General features: G+C 45.9%; 2 protein-coding genes across 3 annotated transcripts; both read right to left on the reverse strand.

Annotated features, from left to right (window-relative positions):
• Nucleotides 1-262: 262 nt before the first annotated feature.
• Nucleotides 263-6,847, reverse strand: lipca (lipase, hepatic a). The gene is made up of 9 exons (XM_086175248.1): nt 6,619-6,847; nt 5,272-5,456; nt 4,826-5,005; nt 4,615-4,732; nt 4,296-4,529; nt 2,951-3,193; nt 2,427-2,541; nt 1,834-2,049; nt 263-607 (listed from the first exon to the last, which is right to left on the reverse strand). Exons 1-9 carry the CDS (start codon nt 6,698-6,700, stop codon nt 493-495), a joined length of 1,488 nt encoding a protein of 495 aa, XP_086031374.1. The 5' UTR covers nt 6,701-6,847; the 3' UTR covers nt 263-492.
• A 1,369-nt stretch (nt 6,848-8,216) lies between these two features.
• On the reverse strand, nt 8,217-18,295 carry aqp9b (aquaporin 9b). Of its 2 annotated transcripts, XM_086175058.1 has the most exons (7): nt 18,089-18,295; nt 17,257-17,383; nt 15,070-15,207; nt 13,895-14,013; nt 12,888-13,105; nt 9,823-9,917; nt 8,217-9,739 (listed from the first exon to the last, which is right to left on the reverse strand). In XM_086175058.1, exons 1-6 carry the CDS (start codon nt 18,188-18,190, stop codon nt 9,845-9,847), a joined length of 777 nt encoding a protein of 258 aa, XP_086031184.1. In that variant the 5' UTR covers nt 18,191-18,295; the 3' UTR covers nt 8,217-9,739; nt 9,823-9,844. The 2 variants fall into 2 exon arrangements, with proteins under 2 accessions (XP_086031184.1, XP_086031182.1); XM_086175056.1 differs by lacking the exon at nt 9,823-9,917 and having other exon boundaries at nt 8,370-9,739.
• Nucleotides 18,296-20,643: the final 2,348 nt, after the last annotated feature.

Below are 20,643 nucleotides of genomic sequence, written 5' to 3' on the forward strand. Positions count from 1 at the left end.
TAAAGTAGGAATATTTGTGTCTCTGGTTGGAGCGGCTGTATTTGAGATGTTTAAAATGTTGATTTCTTGCCGTTGGCAGGACATGTTTGGAAAAACCCATCAGACAATCCTTGAACTTTCAGCTCCGTACCAACACACCGTCAATATTTAAATTGGCAACATTTCAGCTTGTTCCCAACAGAACATAAATTCAAATGCACTTTTAATTTTTTTTTTTTTGTTTGTTTTTTTAAGACTTTGTGCAGATTTGGTAGGAAACATGTTTGACATTAAATCACAATAATAGATTTATTTTGATGTCTCCACATGATAAAAGCAGTTAAATACAGTTTTCCGCCCTTTTGGGGACCTGCTGTGCCACATTTTACAAAAAAGATGTCAAATCCCTGCCTTGATGCAGCTAAGATACACTTCCAAGAGTTTACATTTTTAATGAACCCAGGTCCTCATGTTCCTCAGAACTCTTCAGTCTAAAGAACGTGATTGGAACACTTAGCTCTGCTTCCTCCGCTGCTGTTTGGGTTTGTTGTCTTCACACCGCACAAACACTTTGACCTGCGATGCTTCCACGTGCTGGCCATCCTCGGTCATGGCGCAGAAAGATGTCCTGGAAGAGGAAGGGAGAATTTCATTTTAATCAGACAATGTGATGGTTCAGCCAACACTGAAACCAAAGTGAAATCTACATAAGAACCATAAATATTCCCCTCAAAAAAATGCGTGAAATCCACTTGAGGATTTTCTTGTATTGGAAATAGAAACTGGGAAGTTTGAATCCACTAGGTGGCATTAAAAGTCTGCGTTGATCCTGGATCCTGCCTTTTTCGGTCTCCCCTTAAAAGAATTCTCTTCTTCTGTAAGCACATCCACAAAATGGATACATAGATCTAAGGAAATAAACTGATAAATTGCTGCAAATAATTGCTAAAATATTGCACATTGTAAAAGTAGGATATCGAAAGGCTCATTGAGGATATTTTCCCCCCTGCTCAGCGGCTTCTCAGAAGTACTTTTTTTAAACCTTGTTTTACCATCCATATCGCTTTGTCTTTTCACACAGCGTTTATTAGCAATTTATTCCAGTTTTGCTAAATTAGATGAATAAACTGCTGACATAAAACTTGAGTTAAACAGAAACAACAACTTGCAAAGACCCTCTGATTAAAATCTGTAAGACCAGCAGGGGGGAAAGTAAGTACACCAACTCAAATTGTATTCAACTGTCACATATATTTTACTGAAGTGAAGTATTTTCAATTCACGCTACATTTCAGAAAAATGCAAGATATATCATGGTACCCTTATCAATCCTACATCAGGGAATACTGTCTACTCCTGTAATATTATTTCTCAGGAATATAGTTCATTTTCATCATTTCATTATTTTTATTTTCTGTTTAATTGTTTAAACTTGTTTTATTATTTTAAATGAATTTTACTTTGAACAGTGTAATTTAAAACACAACACACATATTCTATTTTGCACTACAATACTATTGTCTACCCACAGTAACTTATTCTGGATTCAAATTGCAGCCATGGAAATGTTATGTGCTTGTTAGTGATAATAAACATAACTTGAAAAAATTCGAATAACGGTTGCACATTCAGTATTTTTACGGTTGAAGCTCCAACGGCATTTGGCAGATAACTCTTCTGCCTCCTCTCAGGGTCTCTACTTTTAATAGGCCTTTTTAATAGACTGTGTGATTAATTTATTTTTTTTCAAAATGCGGTTACATAGAAAGATACAAGGTTGTCATCATTTGTGATAAAACTACACAAAAGGTTGGACTTGTCTCAGGCTTGGCGTGCCGTGATAAGGGACAGTACCTCTCTTGCGTCTCTCCGGCCTTGACGCTGATCCGGCCCACCGTCAGCTGCGGCTTGTTCCCCAGACTGCCCCAGGGGATGATGGTCTGCACGCGGTTCCACATATTCCACAGGGCAAATCCCTCCCAGTGGAATTTTAGCAGCATCAGCTCCCCTAAGTCTCGGTCCAGGGTGATGAGGAAGGTGAAGGTCTTGTTCCCCACAATCTGCTCGTTTCTATCAGGCAGTTTGAAAGGACAGAGGAAATGAAGCTCGCTAGGTGTCAGCAGGTTCCAGCGGGGAACCTCTGTGGTGTTTGTCTGCAACCAAACCAGTAGCACAACAGATGCTCCAGCTTACACTGATTTGCATGATGGTATTGAACATTAAACCAGGGGGAACGGCACCCTGTTCGATACGCAAGGAAGGAGATGTTTTATTTAGCCGGCCCCATTTAAAGTTTTGTTTTCGGTAGCCCCATGTGTGTCTATCGCTCTTTTCCACTTGCTTTCCTCTTCTATGGACTCGAGACCACAGCTGCATATTGTATGTGTGGACTGAGTGCTTGGGTATATCTGCGATGCAGTGTGTGTGTGTGTGTGTGTGGTACTCACAGAGTGATGGGGAGTTCCCCGCTCTCCTCCTTTGTCCCAGTGAGGGAGATGGTGAGAGAGGGACTCGTCCCCTTCATCTGGTTGATGAACTGAATCCTGAATTGATAGTGAAAAACTGCAGGAGGGGAAAAGACAGAAAACCCAACATTAACTTTGCTTTCTTTTTTTTTCCAAAGTTAGCAACTTATGTATTTTAACCATTGAAAACAGTGTATTGATTGTATTAAAGAACATTATTAGTTGACGCTTTAATAAGGATCCGCTTATTCAGTTTCCACTTGTCAACATTATCAACATTTATCCAATTACTATTATCATTAGTTTATAATGCTCTAGTAAAATACATAACAGTAAGTGTGTTGAATTTGACAGATATTATTTTTAAAATGATTCACTTTTTGATTATGTATAAAATGACACCTTCGTTAATGGCTGTTTCATCTTGAATATTGATTATTACTGCATTACATGATGCCAATGAATGCATCTTGTTGTTACCATCGGACTCGAAAGCTGAGTCGTACGTTTGTAAGGCATCCGGGGGCCCGTCTGCAGGTAGAGCCTCTTGCTGGTGGCGGTGCGCACCTTCCTGATATTGTAGCCCAGCGTGTTGCAGCGGTTCTTTCTGCAGTCCAGGCATACGCCTTTGACGAAAGCGCTGTTATCGCTGCACCTGTAGGCCACGCTCTGCTTGTCTTTATTCAGCAGGGAGTCGATGAAAAGGTGGACCGACCGCTCGTGGGCGCATTTTACTGTCTGTTCGAAACCTGCGGGGGAACACGACGGGAAAAATGAGGAGGACGCCTCGCTGATTCTTTCACTGGAAACCTCCTGGGCCTGCCTGGCGTCAGATGATTTCCACGTCGCGCATTACATTCTTCCGTTGATTGAGACGTCGATCGCCGTGTCCTTCGTTATCTTCAAAGCCTGACACCTCTCAGAAGCCCCCCAGCCCATCCTCCTCACACAATCCCCCCCGCCTCATTACATTCGCTACTGGCCTGCTCTGACCGCCTTCCTCCCCTGTAGCCTGGAGGCAGCTCTGCTCTCAGGGATCGGTTTAGCGATAGGAGGCCGCTGTCGCTAATTAACTACCGCAGATGACAGTGGTGCTCGATGCTGTCCCCTCTGTCAGATCACACGTTTTGGATTCACTCACTAACTCAGCCACTCACACATTCTCTATTCTGCTTCTCCTACACCGGCCCATTCTAACTGTCAGTGGGCCAAGATCACATATGGTTCGATTCCTGGTTCCTCCTAGTGTGTGGAAATGTTGTTGAGCAAGACGCTGAACCCCTATCTGCTCCCCTGGTGCTCATGGTTCATCTGTGATGGCTTAATTGCAGAGAACTAATTTCCCCGCGAGGGATTAATAAAGGATAAATTGTTGTTATTATTATATAGGGAAATGCATGCGTTTGGGCAATTTAGGGTCTCCAATGACCCTCCTGCATGTTTGTGGACTGTGGGGGGAGACATGGGGACGGCATGGAGACTCGGCACTGTCAGAATCGAACTAGTAACCGGCTTTGTGTGTCTTTGTGTGTGTGTGTGTGTCTATCTGTCTGTCTGTCTGTCTGTGTGTCTGTCTGTGTCTGTGTGTGTGTGTGTGTGTGTGTGTGTGTGTGTGAAACAGAAGGGCAAACCACTGCCTCTGTTGAACAGAAGTGGGATATCCTGTCTCTGCTGCTGCTGTTTGTGTGCGGTGGGGTGGAGAATGTGTGTGTGTGTGTGTGTGGTAAATTTGAGTTTATGAAGTTTATTTTGCACCTGGTGTGTTTTTCCCCAGCTTTAAAGACTTGCCCTACTGCTCAGGGTTGATGGAAATTTTACTCTAAGGTGTATTACCGAGGGGGTCGGTCTTACCCATTAGGCCGTACTGGGTTACGTGCTCGTAGATGTTTTTCAGGTCACATCCTGGCTGGAAGTCGCCCCCATTGGGGTAAAAGTCAAAATGCGCCACTGCTTGCTTGATGCCCACACTGAGGCCCATACGTTCGTGCGTGAACGTGTGAATGGCGTCCACGAATTCGGCGTCGTCAGGAGACAGCCTGTCTATCGGAGACATGCCCTCGAACAAGGGGCCGGCCGGATCGAGACCTGGACAGACACATAAATACTCGATTTTAAAGTGCTTTTGAGAAGGAAAGTACAACGTTAACCCTTGGACGGGGGAACAACCCACCGGTTATCCTTCCGATCTTCTCGTGACCTTCCAGATAGCTTCCCGCGAATCCAGAAATGTGAGCGCCCAGGCTGTATCCAATCAAATGGGCCTTTTTCGCCGGGTAGTTGAAGAGTTCCTGTCGGATTGACATCAGGCCGCCGCGTTTCCAAATGCTCTTAAAGCACACAGTTCTGCACTCCCTCGCATTTTAAAGAAAGACAAAGCTCACCTTTAGCGAATACAGCAGGTGGGCGATGTCTTTCCCCACGGTGCGTGTGCTCTGCGCCGCTGTTGGGTAGTGCTGGTGAGCCAGGGACAGCCAATCGGTGATCATGATGTTGACGTCCGTCAGATGTGCCTTCAGGGCCGCGGACATCCTGAGCACCCAACTCTCCATCATTCCATCCACCTCGGGAAAATTGACACTCATTCATTCATGCGTCCATCCATTCAATCATTCTCTGTATCACTGATCCCGCACTGGTAATCCCAAAACATATGCACTATTTTCTTGTGTGTGTATATACTATCACTACGATATATTTATGTTTCACGGTCCCCGAGATGTTCGCCGCTCACAACCGCCATCTAATTCAGCAGTTTTGCTACGCTTTTGGGTTCCGTGTTTTGTATTCAGTGGTCCGAGTGAGCGAAGCGGAAGAAAAGTGACCTTACCGACCACCCGTGAGTGATGATGATGAGGGGATTACTGCTGTTGAAGCCGCAGGAGGTCAGAGTGTGCAGCTGCAGAGGGTCCAGCATGCAGGTGTCCTCACCTTCCACAAACAGCCTGAAAAACGAGCTGCTGACATGCGGCTCTCTCAGCCTCTGGCCGCCGCCCGGACGTTTTCCAGTCGAATCTCACGCGTCGAACGAGAAAAAGGGAAAATCAACATCTCTGATCCATCCATGATCATCTGGCCTGTCCAACCCTCCTCTGTGTGCCCCCCCCCCCCCCCCCCCCCGCGGATATATTCCCCCCCCGTTAGTCCGCCGACTCCTCAAATTGTTCCCACTACACATATCTATCCAAAATGTATTAAAATAATAGATTTTCCTTCACATTCAACATTATGTTTTAAAACTTTACAGCCAGGTTAGTAACTGAACCCGACACAGACCTTTTGATATTTAGAGTAACGTACGCCATCCACGTCACTCTCCCCGCTCATCGAGTTTCCCTCTTGGCCAAATCTCTTCCTGAACACGGAAAAGCCATTCAAAGTAATACGACTTATTAGCAACAGAGAAAAACCGACTGCGATTCAAGACATCTGCGGTGACTTGGCACCCTGCAATTTGTTGCATCGAGATTTCCCGACTGCGCCCTGCCAATGACTTTGCGGGGGAAAAAAAAAAAAAAAAGATTGAAAGCTGGGGTAACTCTCGCCACGGGGATCTCGCATCTCCATGTTTACGTGCGGCTGACGAATTGGATGGGGGACCAGGGCCCACATTTGGAAATTCCGCAGCCGGCAAGAAGCTGAAGTTTATTTGAGGGAAAAATCACAGAGGACGATGAAAACAAGCATGTCCGCAAGAAACAGTCCCGATTAAACGAGGGAGAGGCCGGGTTATATCGCGCAGGACGACAGACAAATCCTGTGTCTATATTATATGCATAAATCCATATAGTACAGGAATAAATCCGGGTGATGTGGGCGAAAAATGGGATTATATTGTACGTTCTTCAATCAAGAGCTAAGGATAAGTGGGCTACGTGTTGCGGCCACACAGCACTTGAGGAGTATTTGGAGTACATTCAAGGTTAAGATACAGTGTTTCCTGGTGTGAGTGCTAAATACAGTTTGATACCACAGCATGTAGTATTAACAAGGAAGCGTAGCGCTTATGTTCGCGGTTTAGACTCTCGCTGAGCACAATTTTACTCCATCGGTCAATCAATTCCAATCAATAAACCGATCCTAAAATTGACCCTGGTTGGTAGCATGATATACATCTATCCGAATGCAACATATGACTTCGTGTCCATACTTAGGTGGCCTGTGCCCTTCAACTCACCCGTCCTGTTTCCTTTCCCCCTCCTTCCCTCGCTGATGTGACTCAGTAACAGCAGGCAACACAAGACTTTCAGCGCGGACATGATGTCAAACTGTCAAGTCCCTAAAAGCGGTACTTCTCCTGCGTGTGATGGCGAGGCAGGAATATGTGGGTGCAAAGGCAGCAAGACCGGGATTTGAAGATTTGGGATACATCCACGGTCGGGATTCTGGGTGGACTGGACAATGTACTGTACTGTACTGGAAGAAAGGTGACGTCGGGAGTAATGGCTTATGGATAAGGTGAATATTGTCGCATCCTGATTGGCTGCCGTCTGGAAGTAAAGCTCAAACATATTGTGAAAGAGCAGAGGTATGAAGGGGGAGGGGAGGCTGATAGTGACTGAAAGGGTAAAAAAAAAATCCCTGCGGATCCTTCATTCACAACCTCTGTCTCACAATTCCACCCAAGGATATAACTGATACCACACATTATACCGTTTTAAATAAGTGGCGCTCTGAAGAACTGTGCTGAGACGGCGCACAATGTCGAATAAGCCTAATAAAATCGATGGTTTTCACGATAAAGGGACAAAATCAAGTCGCGGATGAGACCCGATGAACCCACGGACCGTTTTTTTGCTTTTTTTTTTTTTTTCCTCACAAAAGGAGAATTGATGTTAGAGTGACATGAACTGTCTCCTCGTCACAGGACCGTTTTTTCAGTTTGTCCTGGGCAAACGCACAAATCAGGTTAACGGTCACCGAGCGGTCACGAAGGTCATCGCGTACTGATACAGCGGTATCTACCCTCTGGACATAATAGGTCCTCGGACGTATTTTTTTTTAACCTTTTGTGTGAATCAAAAAAAAAAACACCATTCGAATTACACCAATAATCTGATCAAATGCAGGAAACGAGTAATAACATTATATTTTGCTTGCGTGCAGAAAAAAAAAGCGATCGGAGATCATGTGGTCCTGACTCAGCTCAGTATAGATAGAAATGTAAACAGTCAAAGGCAAATAGTTCCCTCACCCTGTTTTGGATTTGTTTAATGTCTCCCTGTTTATCATTGGAGCTAAAGATATATGTTGTCATGTCGACGGGTGAAGAGTCTGAAAAAGCAGACATGACAAAATATTTGTTTTTCCAAGTACTGCATGCACGTCTCGCTCCGTATGTATGTGTGTGTGTGTGTGTGCGTGCGTGCATGCGCGTGTTGAAAGCGGCCTCCATCACCGTACACACATTTAAAACGGATGTGAAAGTGCCTGCCAATCAAACGGAGTTCAAGGCCTTTTAGGAGCAAGCGACGAAGGGGGAAAAAGGGGGGGAAAAGCGAAGGAGGAAAAGGAAAAACCGACAATGTAAAGCTTTTATTATTAGATGAGCAGATGCTCTCCGAGGAAGAGTGTGGAGCCGCTGAACCGTTAATACCCTTCATCTATTCTCCATGAAGTTACATAACCGTTAACGCTTCTCTTTGCATTTTCATTCGCTGCCGTGCTCAATAACAGCCTTGATGGTTTTGTATTTATAATTTTTTTTTTTTTTTTCCCAATGTCTCCGGACACGCGTCTTGAATGTGACAATTCATAGATACGAATGCAAACAGGTCATTTTGTTACATTTTATTTCAGGTTAAGATACACAGAACAGTGTAAAAGCAAAAAAGGGCGGATTCAAGAATAGGAAGAAATAAAACACTTTCAAAATAGAGATTGAACAGTATTTTCATGATGGGCTTCCCGACAGAAGTGCTAACATGAAATATAAAAGATGCAAGTACAAACCACTCCGTGCTTCTCCAACACGCATGCAACTATAATTCGAGATATTCAGAGACATGCAAACGAATGTGCGGCTTGTTTTTATTCCCAGCGCTTTTGGTTAGCAGCAAAAAGAGTTTCTGATTTTGACCTTCTAAATCAGGTGTCCTGGGCATGACGTGACATTTCTAAGTGCACACCTCTTACAAACACTAAGAATCTTAAGTGCGATCAATTAAAAAAATACTCAAACAGTGTAGGTAAACAGAGGATCTATCTTTACATTGTGACGTCCAACACTGAAACAAGACGAGTCATCCCTACAAATGCGTTTATTGAATATTAACCCGTGAAAGTTTCTTGTGTAAACAGACAAGAAAGAAATCAACCATTTCATTAAATTATATGGTATCGACTGAATTGATCAGTGATATCACTGGCCGTTATAAAAACTATAGCCGGAAAATAAAATGCATTTCCCCTGTGGCGAGAACATTAAATGACACGATATGGCTTTTAAATCTAAAAGGACTCTTGAACCTGTAAATCTATATTCCGGCAGTTTAACACGGAATTATGATACATGTGTGAAAATGAGGAGCAAAGGAAGAGGGGACGCCAGCGAGGTCTTTTAAGGCCGGATTCTCTAAAAGGACATGAGGAAATCTAAAATGCGACCACGACTAACTGGAATACGACAGCCCCGATAGAAGGACGGCAAGGTCTCCGTGATCCCTGAGCCTTTCTGGCTGAACAGAAAACAACTCAACACAAGTCCACGTCTCCCGAACGCTAAAATACATGCAATGCTTCACGTGTGTCACACAGACACAGGTACAATATAAAAACGCTGTACAGAAACTTGGCAATTATGACTAGCGAGAAAAAGAATCCCGATTTCCGAAACAGGATTCAACGGTAAGGAGCTCCGCAGCCAATCAAAACACCCCGTTCGAGGTTAATGGGACTAATAGATATAATGGGAGCATCTTACTGTACTGTTGTCAATTTGAAATGTTTTCCTGTCAGATAAACCCTGAAATTTTCTATAAAAGACTTGAAAGGCTTCAAAATACGCTCCAACTAGTAGACTTAGGTGATTTAGAATTTCCAAAGTGTACAAATATATGTATAAATGTATATATAAACTGTGTCATTTAGGTGAACGTTTGCCTGAGAGTGAGTGGGCGAGGCTTCGCCTGCGGTTCTAACTCATGGTCGCCATCTCGTACTTCTCCTGCACGTTGTTCTCCGCTGGTTTTTCAGGATCAGAATGGTGAAGCTCCACGAAGAGGAAGTACAGACCGGCTCCGAACGCCCCACCCACCATGGGACCGGCCACCGGGATCCACCACCAGCATCCGCCGGCCCTGCCGTCATGACACGGAATGAGATCCATATAATTGCAATTCCTCACAACTGTACAATGCTTAATACGGCTTTAGGTGAGTACCAGGGGCGGCAAGAACGTCCCTTCATTTCTGACTGGGAGTCTTCATGTTCTCCCTGTATTTGCATGTTTCCTCCGGGTTCACCAGTTTCTTTGCACTGTCCAAAAACATGCAGGAGACTCTAAATTGCACAGTTTTGTGAATGAGATGGTAAACGGTTGCACGTTGCTATGCGATCGACTTGCGACCGGTGTGGTGTGAACCCCGCCTCTCCACCAATGACAGCTGGGCACCAGCGCTATGGATAATGAATGACTGACTGAATGAATGAATGAATGAATGGATGGATGTTTATTTCTTATCATCACTGAGGCGATCGCATCCGATTCTATTCCAGCACACGTTCCGTGTTCAGACTTATTACTCTATATACATTTTGTGAAGAGTTCTGGGCGTCAGCCTCTTTTATTGCGCTCAATTCTCACCAAATCCTGAATGTAACTAAATCCTGTCTACTGCCTGTGTTATTGTTGTTAACGCAGTCGTACCTGTGACGGGTTATACACAGTTATCCCAGATTACCCAGTCTTAAGGAGCTCTTTGTGTTGGACCCGCTGCTCGTGTCCTCATTGTCACTGGGGCTGACCTCAGACCGACTCTCCTGCTGCACGCAGTTGAGAGCTACTGGTCGCCGGCATTGTGGGGTAGAGGGTAAAAGGGCTCCGGTTCGAAGTGTTCAGGCTTGAAAGTAAACAAGTGGCCGAGCGGGTCGTCTTTCCCTCTGACAGTCGCTCGGAAGTACGCTGCGGGCGGGACGCCACTGGATTATGGACTTATCTACGGCCTGAGCTAAGATGATCAGGCCGGGAGACAGACACTCGGCCGGTCACATTGGCAGCATGAGTCAAGGGACAGCCTGGCTGCCCTGGAAGTGCACGCTAAAATGTAACATGGATAAATCCTCTTTAACGTAAACGAATACGTCTCCGGGCGTATCTCTGGTCCTCGGGCCATAAATGAAATAGATATGCATCATATAGTCTGTGATAGGAATCCGAGTAGTGAGGTAGTGAGGGATTAAATAACTATTTAAGCCTTAAATCTATGCATTCATGCAAACACAACTACCTATATATATATATATATATATATATATATATATGTGTGTGTGTGTTTGTATCATCTAAATTCTATATACACAGGCACATACAAATACACATAGACAGTTCAAATTTCTTTTAGAGAGATGTAAGAAAACCCTCAGGCGTCTCATGTGTTTGATTCGGCCGCTTTTTAACAACAGCACTTGCACCCAAGTATCCCGTCTCCGCGCAGATCGACAGGGACACACACACACACAATTGAGGGCAGGAGTTAAAAAGAAAAGGCCGAGGCAGAGCTGATGAGAAGCACCAGTGTTTGTCAATAAAGAAAATGCGTGCAGGCAACGTAGGAGTGGTTGGCGTGCCAAAATAAGGGGCGAGTGCTACGAGCTTAGCTGACACAAGAGGTATAAAACGTGAGTAGACGGATGCTTTGATCACATAATGCTGAAGGCTGCGTGTTGGCAGAAAGCTGCCATCCGACCAAAACGGCCGCTAATTCTGAAGTTGCAATTATGCAAAAGCCCCTGTATAGAGTTTCAGGACAAAATGATTAAAGATGTTCTTATGTCATCTGGTAAGAAACGATTGTTCTCAGCAGAGAGCGACGACTCATCTTGGAGAAAGACTCAAAGTGACCTGCGAGGATCAAGAGGATTTCGCAGAATATCGCTGGCTTAGTTAAAAAGCTCCGCATCGGAACACTGCCAGAGTTGACGGAGACCTTGTTCCGACATGTGGACCAAGTCAATGATCAAACAGCGTGTTCTCCCCACCCAGAGCCAGGGCGGTGGTGGGGGGGCAGATGGATGTGATCAGACCATTTTGTCTCCATTAAGACTAAATCAAGATGCTCGAGAGGGGAATTTCGCCACTGAGAAGAGGGTAGGATTTTGGAGGCCTATATAGATAAATAAAAGGTCAATTCGTTTAGCCTATTCAGCCTGTTCTGGCTTAAAGGACAGGGAGATGCGCCCGAAGCATCCGGTCGCTACTGTTGTCGGTATATTTAGTTTAAACGCAGCCGGACAGCTTTGTTTGCTCACTCGACAAAGTCCAGTGAACGTCCCCTCCCGTCTGCGACATAAACAGCACATGTTCAGCGTGCGCTGTGCGGGCCTGTCGGCGCGTCACCCTGTTTTGACAGCTGATTTTGAGTGTTTCTCACCGTGATTTTCTCACTTTTTAGCACAGTTTCATGAATGCAGTATCAACATCCATGGCTCGTATCATAGTTTTCATGTCGGTTTGGGTGATTTCGAAAATTAGATTAAAAAGAAAGTGCAGACCGTCAGAAATTATTTTCAAAATCACCCAAACTAAGTATTATGGATCGTTTCCGGAGTCACGACATGTCCCTTACAAGTCGCACACGTACCGGTGAAAACCTTCCACAGAATATACCGATATCATTTGATGGGAATATAGGAGTTTTATCAGCCAAAAAAAAACAAACAAAAATCACAGCTGGAGCAGCTGTGAAGGCAAAAGCAGAGGAACATAAACACACGTTTGTGGCGCTGGGGATGGGATGAAACACTTGAATATTTCATATTTATATGCAAAGATTCCTCCCCTGTACTCTTCAATCCCAGAGCGCTTTTTCAAATTGTATGACATACAACAGAAAGCTTTGAAATATTCATTTCAGGATCTCTCTTTTAGAGGAAGCTTATAGTTAGCATTAGGTTAGCCCTTAGTTATGCTACCATGGGCTTACTCTGCCAAGGGATATCCCATAATACATTTAATTCTGCCCACCTTTCCAATCTGCACTCCCTTAATCTACTGCAGCGTCTCGCCAGGCATCCGCCAGTAATATTTTTTCTTTTAGGTATATTAAAGCTATGAAGGTATCATTTTATAGCATTATTTGTATGAGACCCAGCCTTCATACTCCCTCTTTCTCTATCACGCTCTCGCTCTCTCTCTTTCCACCCCTTCCGGTCGAGGCAGAAGGCCGCTCACATTGCGCCGGGATCCGTCCACTGTTTCCGCACCGGTTAAAAGCCAGCGTTAATTACCTGAAAACCTCCATCCCCCAGCCGGCCACGGCAGTAAAGAACCGCGGACCGAGGTCTCTCGCCGGGTTGATGGGATAGCCGCAGTTCAGCCCCATGGACACGCCGATGCCCAGGATGGTCAGACCGACGCACAGGGGCTCCATGCCTTTAGGGGCGCCGATGTTCCTCCTGTCGGTGATGGCCAGGATGCACAGGATCAGAGCGCCCGTTGCGATAACCTGCAAGATAGAAGCGTTGCGCAGTTAGCGTTGCGTTAGCAGCTGCGCTGTCAGGGTTTCTACAGGGGGATACTGGCAAAGACGGTCGCAGATCTGAGTGAATATTTGAGCTTTGAGTTCATCCGCTGTGGTGACCTCTGTCCTGCATTGTTTGGTCTAAGCTTATTACACGGTTTCCCACTTTTGAGCAGGACGCTGAACCCCTAACTGGCGCTGGTGGACGGCAGCTTACTGCTCGTGGTTCATCCATGATGGGTTAATTGCAAATTTATTTGTTAATTGCGAATACATTTCCCCACGAGGTATTAATAAAGGATAAATTATTCACAAAGCAGTGCAGATAGAACACAGTGCAAGTCTTTTGTATTCTTAGCACCAAAGAAAAGGAAATAAGAGGGCACGATTTAAAAAAATCCAGTCATTGAGTATTTGTACCACAATTTCATAGCGATGTAATCTCATAAATAGCTGTGTGGATTTAGTATCGCCATCATCTGCCCTGTAAGGACGGGGGTTATTTTTAGGATCGGACAAGAATCATTCATCTATCAGTAATCTGTACATTTGTGACTGCGCTAAATGCCAGCTCATGTGCATCTTTGTTCGTTCTAGTGAATTGTACACACACACACACACACACACACACACACACACACACACATACACGTGTTTTCTCATTGCACAATATTAGCATATGTCATTATTGATTTGATCACATGATGTGTTTTAAGTAAATATATGGCTGATTTTCCGTTTTAGTGGATGCTGGGGAGCAGCGTTTGGCCTCACCTGATCAACGAATCCATTTACTATCGAGAGATGTTTAGCAGGGTAAGATGCAAATATGTTGGCTGTGGCGTTCACCCCGGTCACGATATATTCCCCACCGGTGTACTCCATGAAAGCATCTGCAAGAGAAAAGATGGTTAACGCTTCAATGCGGTTTATTTGTCCGACTGTTTTTCACACAAACATGAACACGTAATTACCCACGTGTGCTCAGAAATTGAGCCAAATGTCTCCCAAAGACCCAAATAAAAGAAGTTTGTGGTCTTAAGCTTGTATCCTAAATCCAGGCGATGTTGATCCTCGTAATATCACGGCTCATTTGTTCACCCGTTTTTTCACACCGAATGTCAGACTTAAGAGACCCCAGAGTGAACCTGTGTGTTCCGAGCGCGTTTATTTACGACGATCTCATTTCCATGGGTCTACTCGGCAGGTGTATTAAGTCCAGGTCTCTGTGATGCCTGTTGGCATCCATTGGGAGGTCTTTTATGATCTTGTCACGTTGAGTGAGAACCCATCAAATTCACGTGTTCACTCAGAGTGGACTTCCAAGTCACGTGATTTCCTCGTGTGCTCATTCGGAAATGATCCCGTTATGTGCATAACCGTCAGTAGAATTGTTGGCCCCTAGAGATGCTACCTTAGCTACCTCGATATCCCATCATGCACTGCTCTCATTCCTCCCACTCCCATCATCAGTGCATGGTATCTGGTAACCTGGTATCTTCGCATGGGCGTCCACCATTTGTGTTCCTCTTATGAATATTAAAGCTATTAATGTATCATTTCAGCTATCACTATGCAACTGTTAGGGCTACTGTTCTTATGAATAAGAGCTCATTTGTGCCTGTCCCTCCCAACCCTCATACCGCCTCTTTCTCTGTCCTTCTCTCTTGCGCTTTTCTTTCAACCCCGTCTGGTCGAGGCAGAAGGCCGCAAGCATTGAGCCGGGATCTGCCCACTGTTTCTGCCCGGTGAAAGTCACTAATAAGAGAGTGTCTGCTACTGTATTGTACTTTTCTTACCCATAAGCATGAGTATAATTCACTACCTTATGACACCTAAGAGCTGCTCCCTGTTCTGCTGTACGTACATTTAAAAGTGAGCAGTGAGTAAAGCGCTACATCGCCCGAGCTGCTTTTTCTTCTTTTTCAGCAGCCGTGACGTGCACTCACCGTAGTACAACCCAAAGACGGCGCAGGATCCGGCGAAAGCACCCAGGAACTGCGCGGCGACATACACGGGAAACTTCTTGACGGGCAGCTTCCCAAGGATCACCATAGCGAGGGAGACGGCGGGGTTCACGTGGCCTCCTGGAACAACGCGACGGAAAAAAGACGCGCTGGATCAGACTGTCGCGTAACCTCCGGGGCGCTCGAGGTAAGCTCGGCGTGGGGGTCGAGATGGATGGTCAGATGGTCTTTCACGGTCGAGGCCGTCTCACATAGTCATACTGCGGTACCGCTTGGGTGGAAAGACGGATGAAGCGCGCTTATATTAAAAACGGAAACAAAATAACAACAAAGGTTATTTAAGAGTCAAGGTAGGAAACAAATGTGTAAAAACATCCGGTGTCCTCCAGAAGGTTCCTCGGGCGGATTAAAACAAGCTGTCAGCAATAAGCCGTCCGATCATTTAACCCTCCCGTCGAAACCCACGGCAGCGCGCCCCCCCCCCCCGAAAACTTTGCGAAGGTTCCCAACCCCAAGGGCACTGAGTTTGTGTGCCTCCGGAGTCAACCTGTTTTCCTTCGGCCGACATTGTCCGACAGAGGCGTGTTTGAACACATTCCAGCCAAATGTTACCAGGCTCCGCTGGCAGTGTGGGGTCATTTATTTCACACTCTGGGATCTTAGCTTTGACCCGGCGGTGGCGACGCCGCCGGGGGTATCAGCTGTGCGCCCATTGTTCAGCTCCCCGTCCTGTTCACAAACACCGAACACGACAACCGGCCAGAACGGCCCGTCTGAATTGCATCTGACATAATCTGCCCGAATCTGCTTAAGGCACACGTAGACTGCAGGTCATTAGAGTGACCATGATGTGTCACACTTACCGTACACTGTCATCTAAAATCTGAGACTACAAAGAGAAAACAATTGTGTTTTCTTCTCCTATGGGGCCTCCCTGCCGGGGACGCCTAGAAAGCCAGGCTTGTCACACCTGACCCCCCCCTCCTCTCTGGAGACCCATGCCCCAGTAAAGCTCATTAGTCCAATACCTACGATCATCTTCAGAGATGTCGTTGGACAGAAGCTTCCCACTGCGCCGTGGACCCCGGGGCTGAATGGCCCAGTCATGCAGCAAAAGCTCTCCATATATTAACCTCCCTGTCCTCGGGCTTTTCTGCTATTCCTCTGAAGCTTTACAACTCCTCTCATTAAACATTTAGCGCGGGTAACACTAACACGGCCACAACAATCCATCCCCAACAACGCCGTCAGCTTTTCCCACCGCGTGCCATTTTCATCCTTTTCCATCTCCGGCCGACAGAAAGAAGCGGAATATGAATCGCGGTAGTTGTGATTATGGGATCGGGTTGGGGAGGTTGTCTTAATTATGCTCACACATTTCAAAGAGAGATATAACATGCGTACAAATATGAAGGAAACTGCTCGGGAACCATTCGGGGCATCAATGGTGACGCTATTTGAGAAATATCAGCGTTTGCCTGCTTGCGGAAGACAATTGAAATTGAAATTGCAGTTATTTTCAAACCGTTTTTCCATTTGCTGCCGTTTTTCTGCCTCAACTCATGCTTTTGGTCTTTCCATAATAAAAGATATGCTCGTTGAATAACGAATTAATAATGTAACCCGGTGACCGCGGCTTGGGCTACCAAAGACCACTGTGACACGAGCCACGAGCCCTACTGTGACCGTCCTGACGTTTACGCCTTTACCGGATGTCCCAACGCACAGACCGATTGCAATCAAATACTTGCACTGTGTACGGCCACGTTTAATTTTTTACCTTTAGAATCAATACAGACAGAAAAAGCAGTTGTTGCGTGTCTCTCCGTTATGTAACCGCGTGTCCACGACGAAGGCCTGCGCGTCTCGGTACGCGGCTCAAGCGGCGAAGCCAACGATCCCGTATGAAGGCTTTGTTTCGAGTTTGTTTTCCGGTTAAACCCGGTCGTCGTCCCGCACGAGCGTCGAGCTGTGACCTCCGTTATCAGGACGTCTCTCCCGAAATCACCCCGCTTTTATTCGGCTGGCGAACGTCTCGATTCAGCCGAAATGAAGAGAACACGGAGGGGAACCGCGTTTGCGGTGGAACTCAATCACCAATCTGGTCTTGGGGATTTCGTCCTGGCGCGAAAGCAGGCTGTGTGTGAATCCAGAAAATGTGAGTGTTACCTGACACACCCCCGGCCATGTAAACGGCCATCATGACTCCCAGGGTGAAACCGATGTGGATGGTCAAGGGTTCCCCGAGAGCCCCTTTACTCAGCACCGTCTGGGCCACTGAACCGCATCCGAAGAGCTGCGAAACAGACAGGAACAAAAAAACACAAAAGGGTGGAGGTAGAACGACTCATTGTTTTTAATTATTCCAATTACGGCCACCATTAACACCAGCCCCCTTGTCCGACAACAGCTTCCAACTGCCACGGACAATTTGTCCGGGTCCGCGCCCGGAAAACACAGAATCCCCCGCTTATTAGGTGAAGTGATTGGGACACAACGGAGTGTTGAGAGAGGAGCCCGGTCATCCAAGGAGAAGGAGGCTGCGCTGATGGGACGTGACATACATTAAACCAAGTGAGGTGACAGGTGGAGGGGAAGACGCTCCACACAGGAGGCGACCGCTCACTCGCTTTGTTGGCTAAATAACGTGCAACGTGTGACGGGTTTAATCCAATGCAAACATTTTGTTTGTCCTCCAAACATGCACACTCACACACATACATGCACCCGTTATGATAACTATTAATTCCTTTTTGGATGAGCTGTGAGGAAAGAGGGGGTGGGGGGGTGGAGGTGGGGGTGGAGGGGTAGGGGGGTGCGGGGGTACAAGTCACATCTTGTTAACCGCATTTGAAAAGAGAAAAGTCTGGTGATTCCGGGGAAATGTTAATAAAGATGTCAGATTCCCAGGAGACCCCAAGGCTGACAGCTGATTATCATGTTGGCTGAAAGCTCTGCAGCGGCTCTGTAAGCTGGATGACAGGTGCAGGGAGCTACTCACTATCAGGACAAACATCCCCAGGAACTCCGCCAGGAACTCCTTCAAGATGTCCCGCCTCAGGCCAAATCTCTCCTTCAATTTTCGCCTTCCTTCACTTTCCATTTTTTTTTCCTTCCCCCCCCCCGGCGTCCCTTGATGTCTTCCTCCGACAGAAAAGACAAACGGCTAGCAGCTATGATGAAGAGCGCTGGAAGTCTCCGGCGCAGGTTGCCGCCTCCCACTCGCCCGCTCGGACCCTGCCGAGCCCTCCGCGGCCACAAGGGGGCGCTACGTCCTTCAGGACGCCATCTATCTATCTATCTATCTATCTATCTATCTATCTATCTATCTATCTATCTATCTACCTATCTGTATGATGATCAATTAATCTATCTATCTATCTATCTATCTATCTGTATGATGATCAATTAATCTATCTATCTATCTATCTATCTATCTATCTATCTATCTATCTATCTGTTGATCGATGAATGAATTAATGAAAGAATGAATGAATGAATCTATCAATCAATCAATCTGTCTGTCTGTGCATCTATCTATCTATATGTCGATCACTCAATCAATCAATCAGTCAATCTGTCTAATTATCCCTCCCACTTGCCCTCCCTCCCCATCTATCTATCTGTGTGTCAATATGTGTGTCATTTGATCTATATCTCTTTGTTCATTTCTTCCTTTCTGCTTGTTCATCAGCTCAATCCCAGTCAGACCAATACATTAAAATAGAGTGAAATTGCTTCGATAAAGTTTCGTCTGCATCGCCGTCTCGATCGTCGCTCCTCGTCGCCGCTGAAAAAAATAACCTCTGCCATTTTGTTCACACATAAAGTGGTGGAAATGAGAAATTAGAACTAAATGTGAAAAAAAAGTTTATTTTTTGCCACTTTTCGGATTATACTCGTTACTCCAGTTAAAAAAATCACCCCAGCGTCTCTGCTGTTGGAATTCTGCTCAATCATTGATTGATAATCACTTTTCCCCTTCGTGATTAGTGACTGAAAACAAGGATAAATAAAGTGGTGGCTAAAACACTGCCAAGTTTTCAGTATAACGCAGTCCTAAAAACATTTCATTTATTTATTTTTTTTCTTTTCAAAAGAAGAATTGATGGTGGACTTACAAGTGGATGGTGGATTGTACAAGTGTTCTTATAAAGAGGCCGCTGAGCGTAGATCAAATCTAATGAACACACACTTTGGCTGCATGTGAACCAGGGGAGGCCGGCAGATGAAACAAAAAGCAAAGATGAAGTATTCTTCTCCAAATCTCCTTGACTTGACGTCCGAGACACGAGTCGCAACCGTTGGGGTTTATCTTGACGCTTGTTTTCTGTGTGATTGTGGGGTTGCTGGGAATTTTGTGTGTGTGATTTGGGTTACAATGAATTTTTTACCCGGAATTGAGCAGTTAGTTAACAGTGACCGCAGACATTTTACCATCACCCGGGTGTTTCCCTGACTGAAACACTACAATATGAAGTGGTTTCATTTGTAAACCTACAAGAATTAAACCGGATCTTGGTGTGGAAATGTATTGATTGGGGGAGAAAAATAGATTGGTTATCGATTGGCCTTCAGCCCACTTTCAGTGTGTGTGTGGGACCCCTGTAGGGTGCAGTACCAAATCTGACCAACAGAGGGCGCTATGTGAATACGTTTTGAAGCGGCTGAAAGTTTGTCCCATTTTAAGTTGAGAAAAAGAAAAAGAAGGTGAGTGAGGATGAGGAGGATGTTTTCAATGCATTCATCAACGTCACGTCCTCTTTGATGCGAAACAGACACTGCTCACGCTGCGGGGATTAAAAAGAAAAAGAAAAAAGAAAAAGAAAAAAAAAACCTTGCTGATGGAGTGAGCGCATCCTCCACGCCGCGCGTCTCTCGGCTTGCGGGGCCAGGAGGGGAGATGGAGCGGGCCGGGGGTGCCGAGGGACCCGGCGTGAGGTGCGGGTCACCCGGGTTCACTCCCTCCTGGAGGTGCGCAGCGCGTCGGCGGATGTATATTACAATATCACAAGCGGGCGCTTGCGGGGGGGAATCCTCACCTGCGGGACAATGCGTGCACCGCATTTCCATAACATCTTAGGCGGTGTGTTAAGGCAAACAAAGAGCCGAGAGGCCGCTTTGCACCCCCGTGTCACCGAGGAAATAGTCGAGCTGAATGTGTCAGGAAGTGTGTTTTCAAACTTTATATATATATATATATAAAAGCGCATATTACGCAGTTATTTCGGTGTCCCGGGTGGTGTTCATTTGAAACACGCACGGTGGTGTTTTTGTCACCGTCGGGCTCGGATGTTTTTCTAAGAGCGTCCGTTCGGACAATCCGCTTGTTTGATTGTTTTTTTGGTTTGTTTTTTTTGGGGGGGGGGCGCGGAAAAAAGTTTATCCGCCGACTGCGGAACAGCTGTCGGTGAGTGGAAGCGGTGCAAGAGCCGGGGAGCCGGGTGGGTGGGTGGATGGGTGGGTGGGTGGGTGGGGTGGACGCCTTTCCCCTCCTCAATACGCATAGTTGAGGTCGTTTATGTAAATGCGCGTAGCCGCTTCTCAAAAAGGACG

Source organism: Fistularia commersonii, chromosome 27 (assembly GCF_037954325.1).
Source record: "Fistularia commersonii isolate RoL2024-O1a breed Wild chromosome 27, RoL_Fcom_v1.0, whole genome shotgun sequence".
Classification (NCBI taxonomy): Eukaryota; Metazoa; Chordata; class Actinopteri; order Syngnathiformes; family Fistulariidae; genus Fistularia; species Fistularia commersonii.

Bases quoted from the DNA above. Each gene is read 5' to 3' on its own strand.
- aqp9b (XM_086175056.1), bottom strand. From the start codon at position 18,190: ATGGAAAGTGAAGGAAGGCGAAAATTGAAGGAGAGATTTGGCCTGAGG. The intron at 17,384-18,088 runs GTGAGTAGCTCC...TCTGTTTCGCAG, and splicing joins TGGGGATGTTTGTCCTGATA to CTCTTCGGATGCGGTTCAGT. The intron at 9,740-12,887 runs GTAATTAACGCT...TCATGACGGCAG, and splicing joins TGGGGGATGGAGGTTTTCAG to GGCCGGCGGATGCTGGTGGT.
- lipca (XM_086175248.1), bottom strand. From the start codon at position 6,700: ATGTCCGCGCTGAAAGTCTTGTGTTGCCTGCTGTTACTGAGTCACATC. The intron at 4,530-4,614 runs GTGGGTTGTTCC...GTGTCTGTCCAG, and splicing joins GAAGATCGGAAGGATAACCG to GTCTCGATCCGGCCGGCCCC. The intron at 2,542-2,950 runs GTACGACTCAGC...CCCCTCCTGCAG, and splicing joins CCCCCGGATGCCTTACAAAC to TTTTTCACTATCAATTCAGG.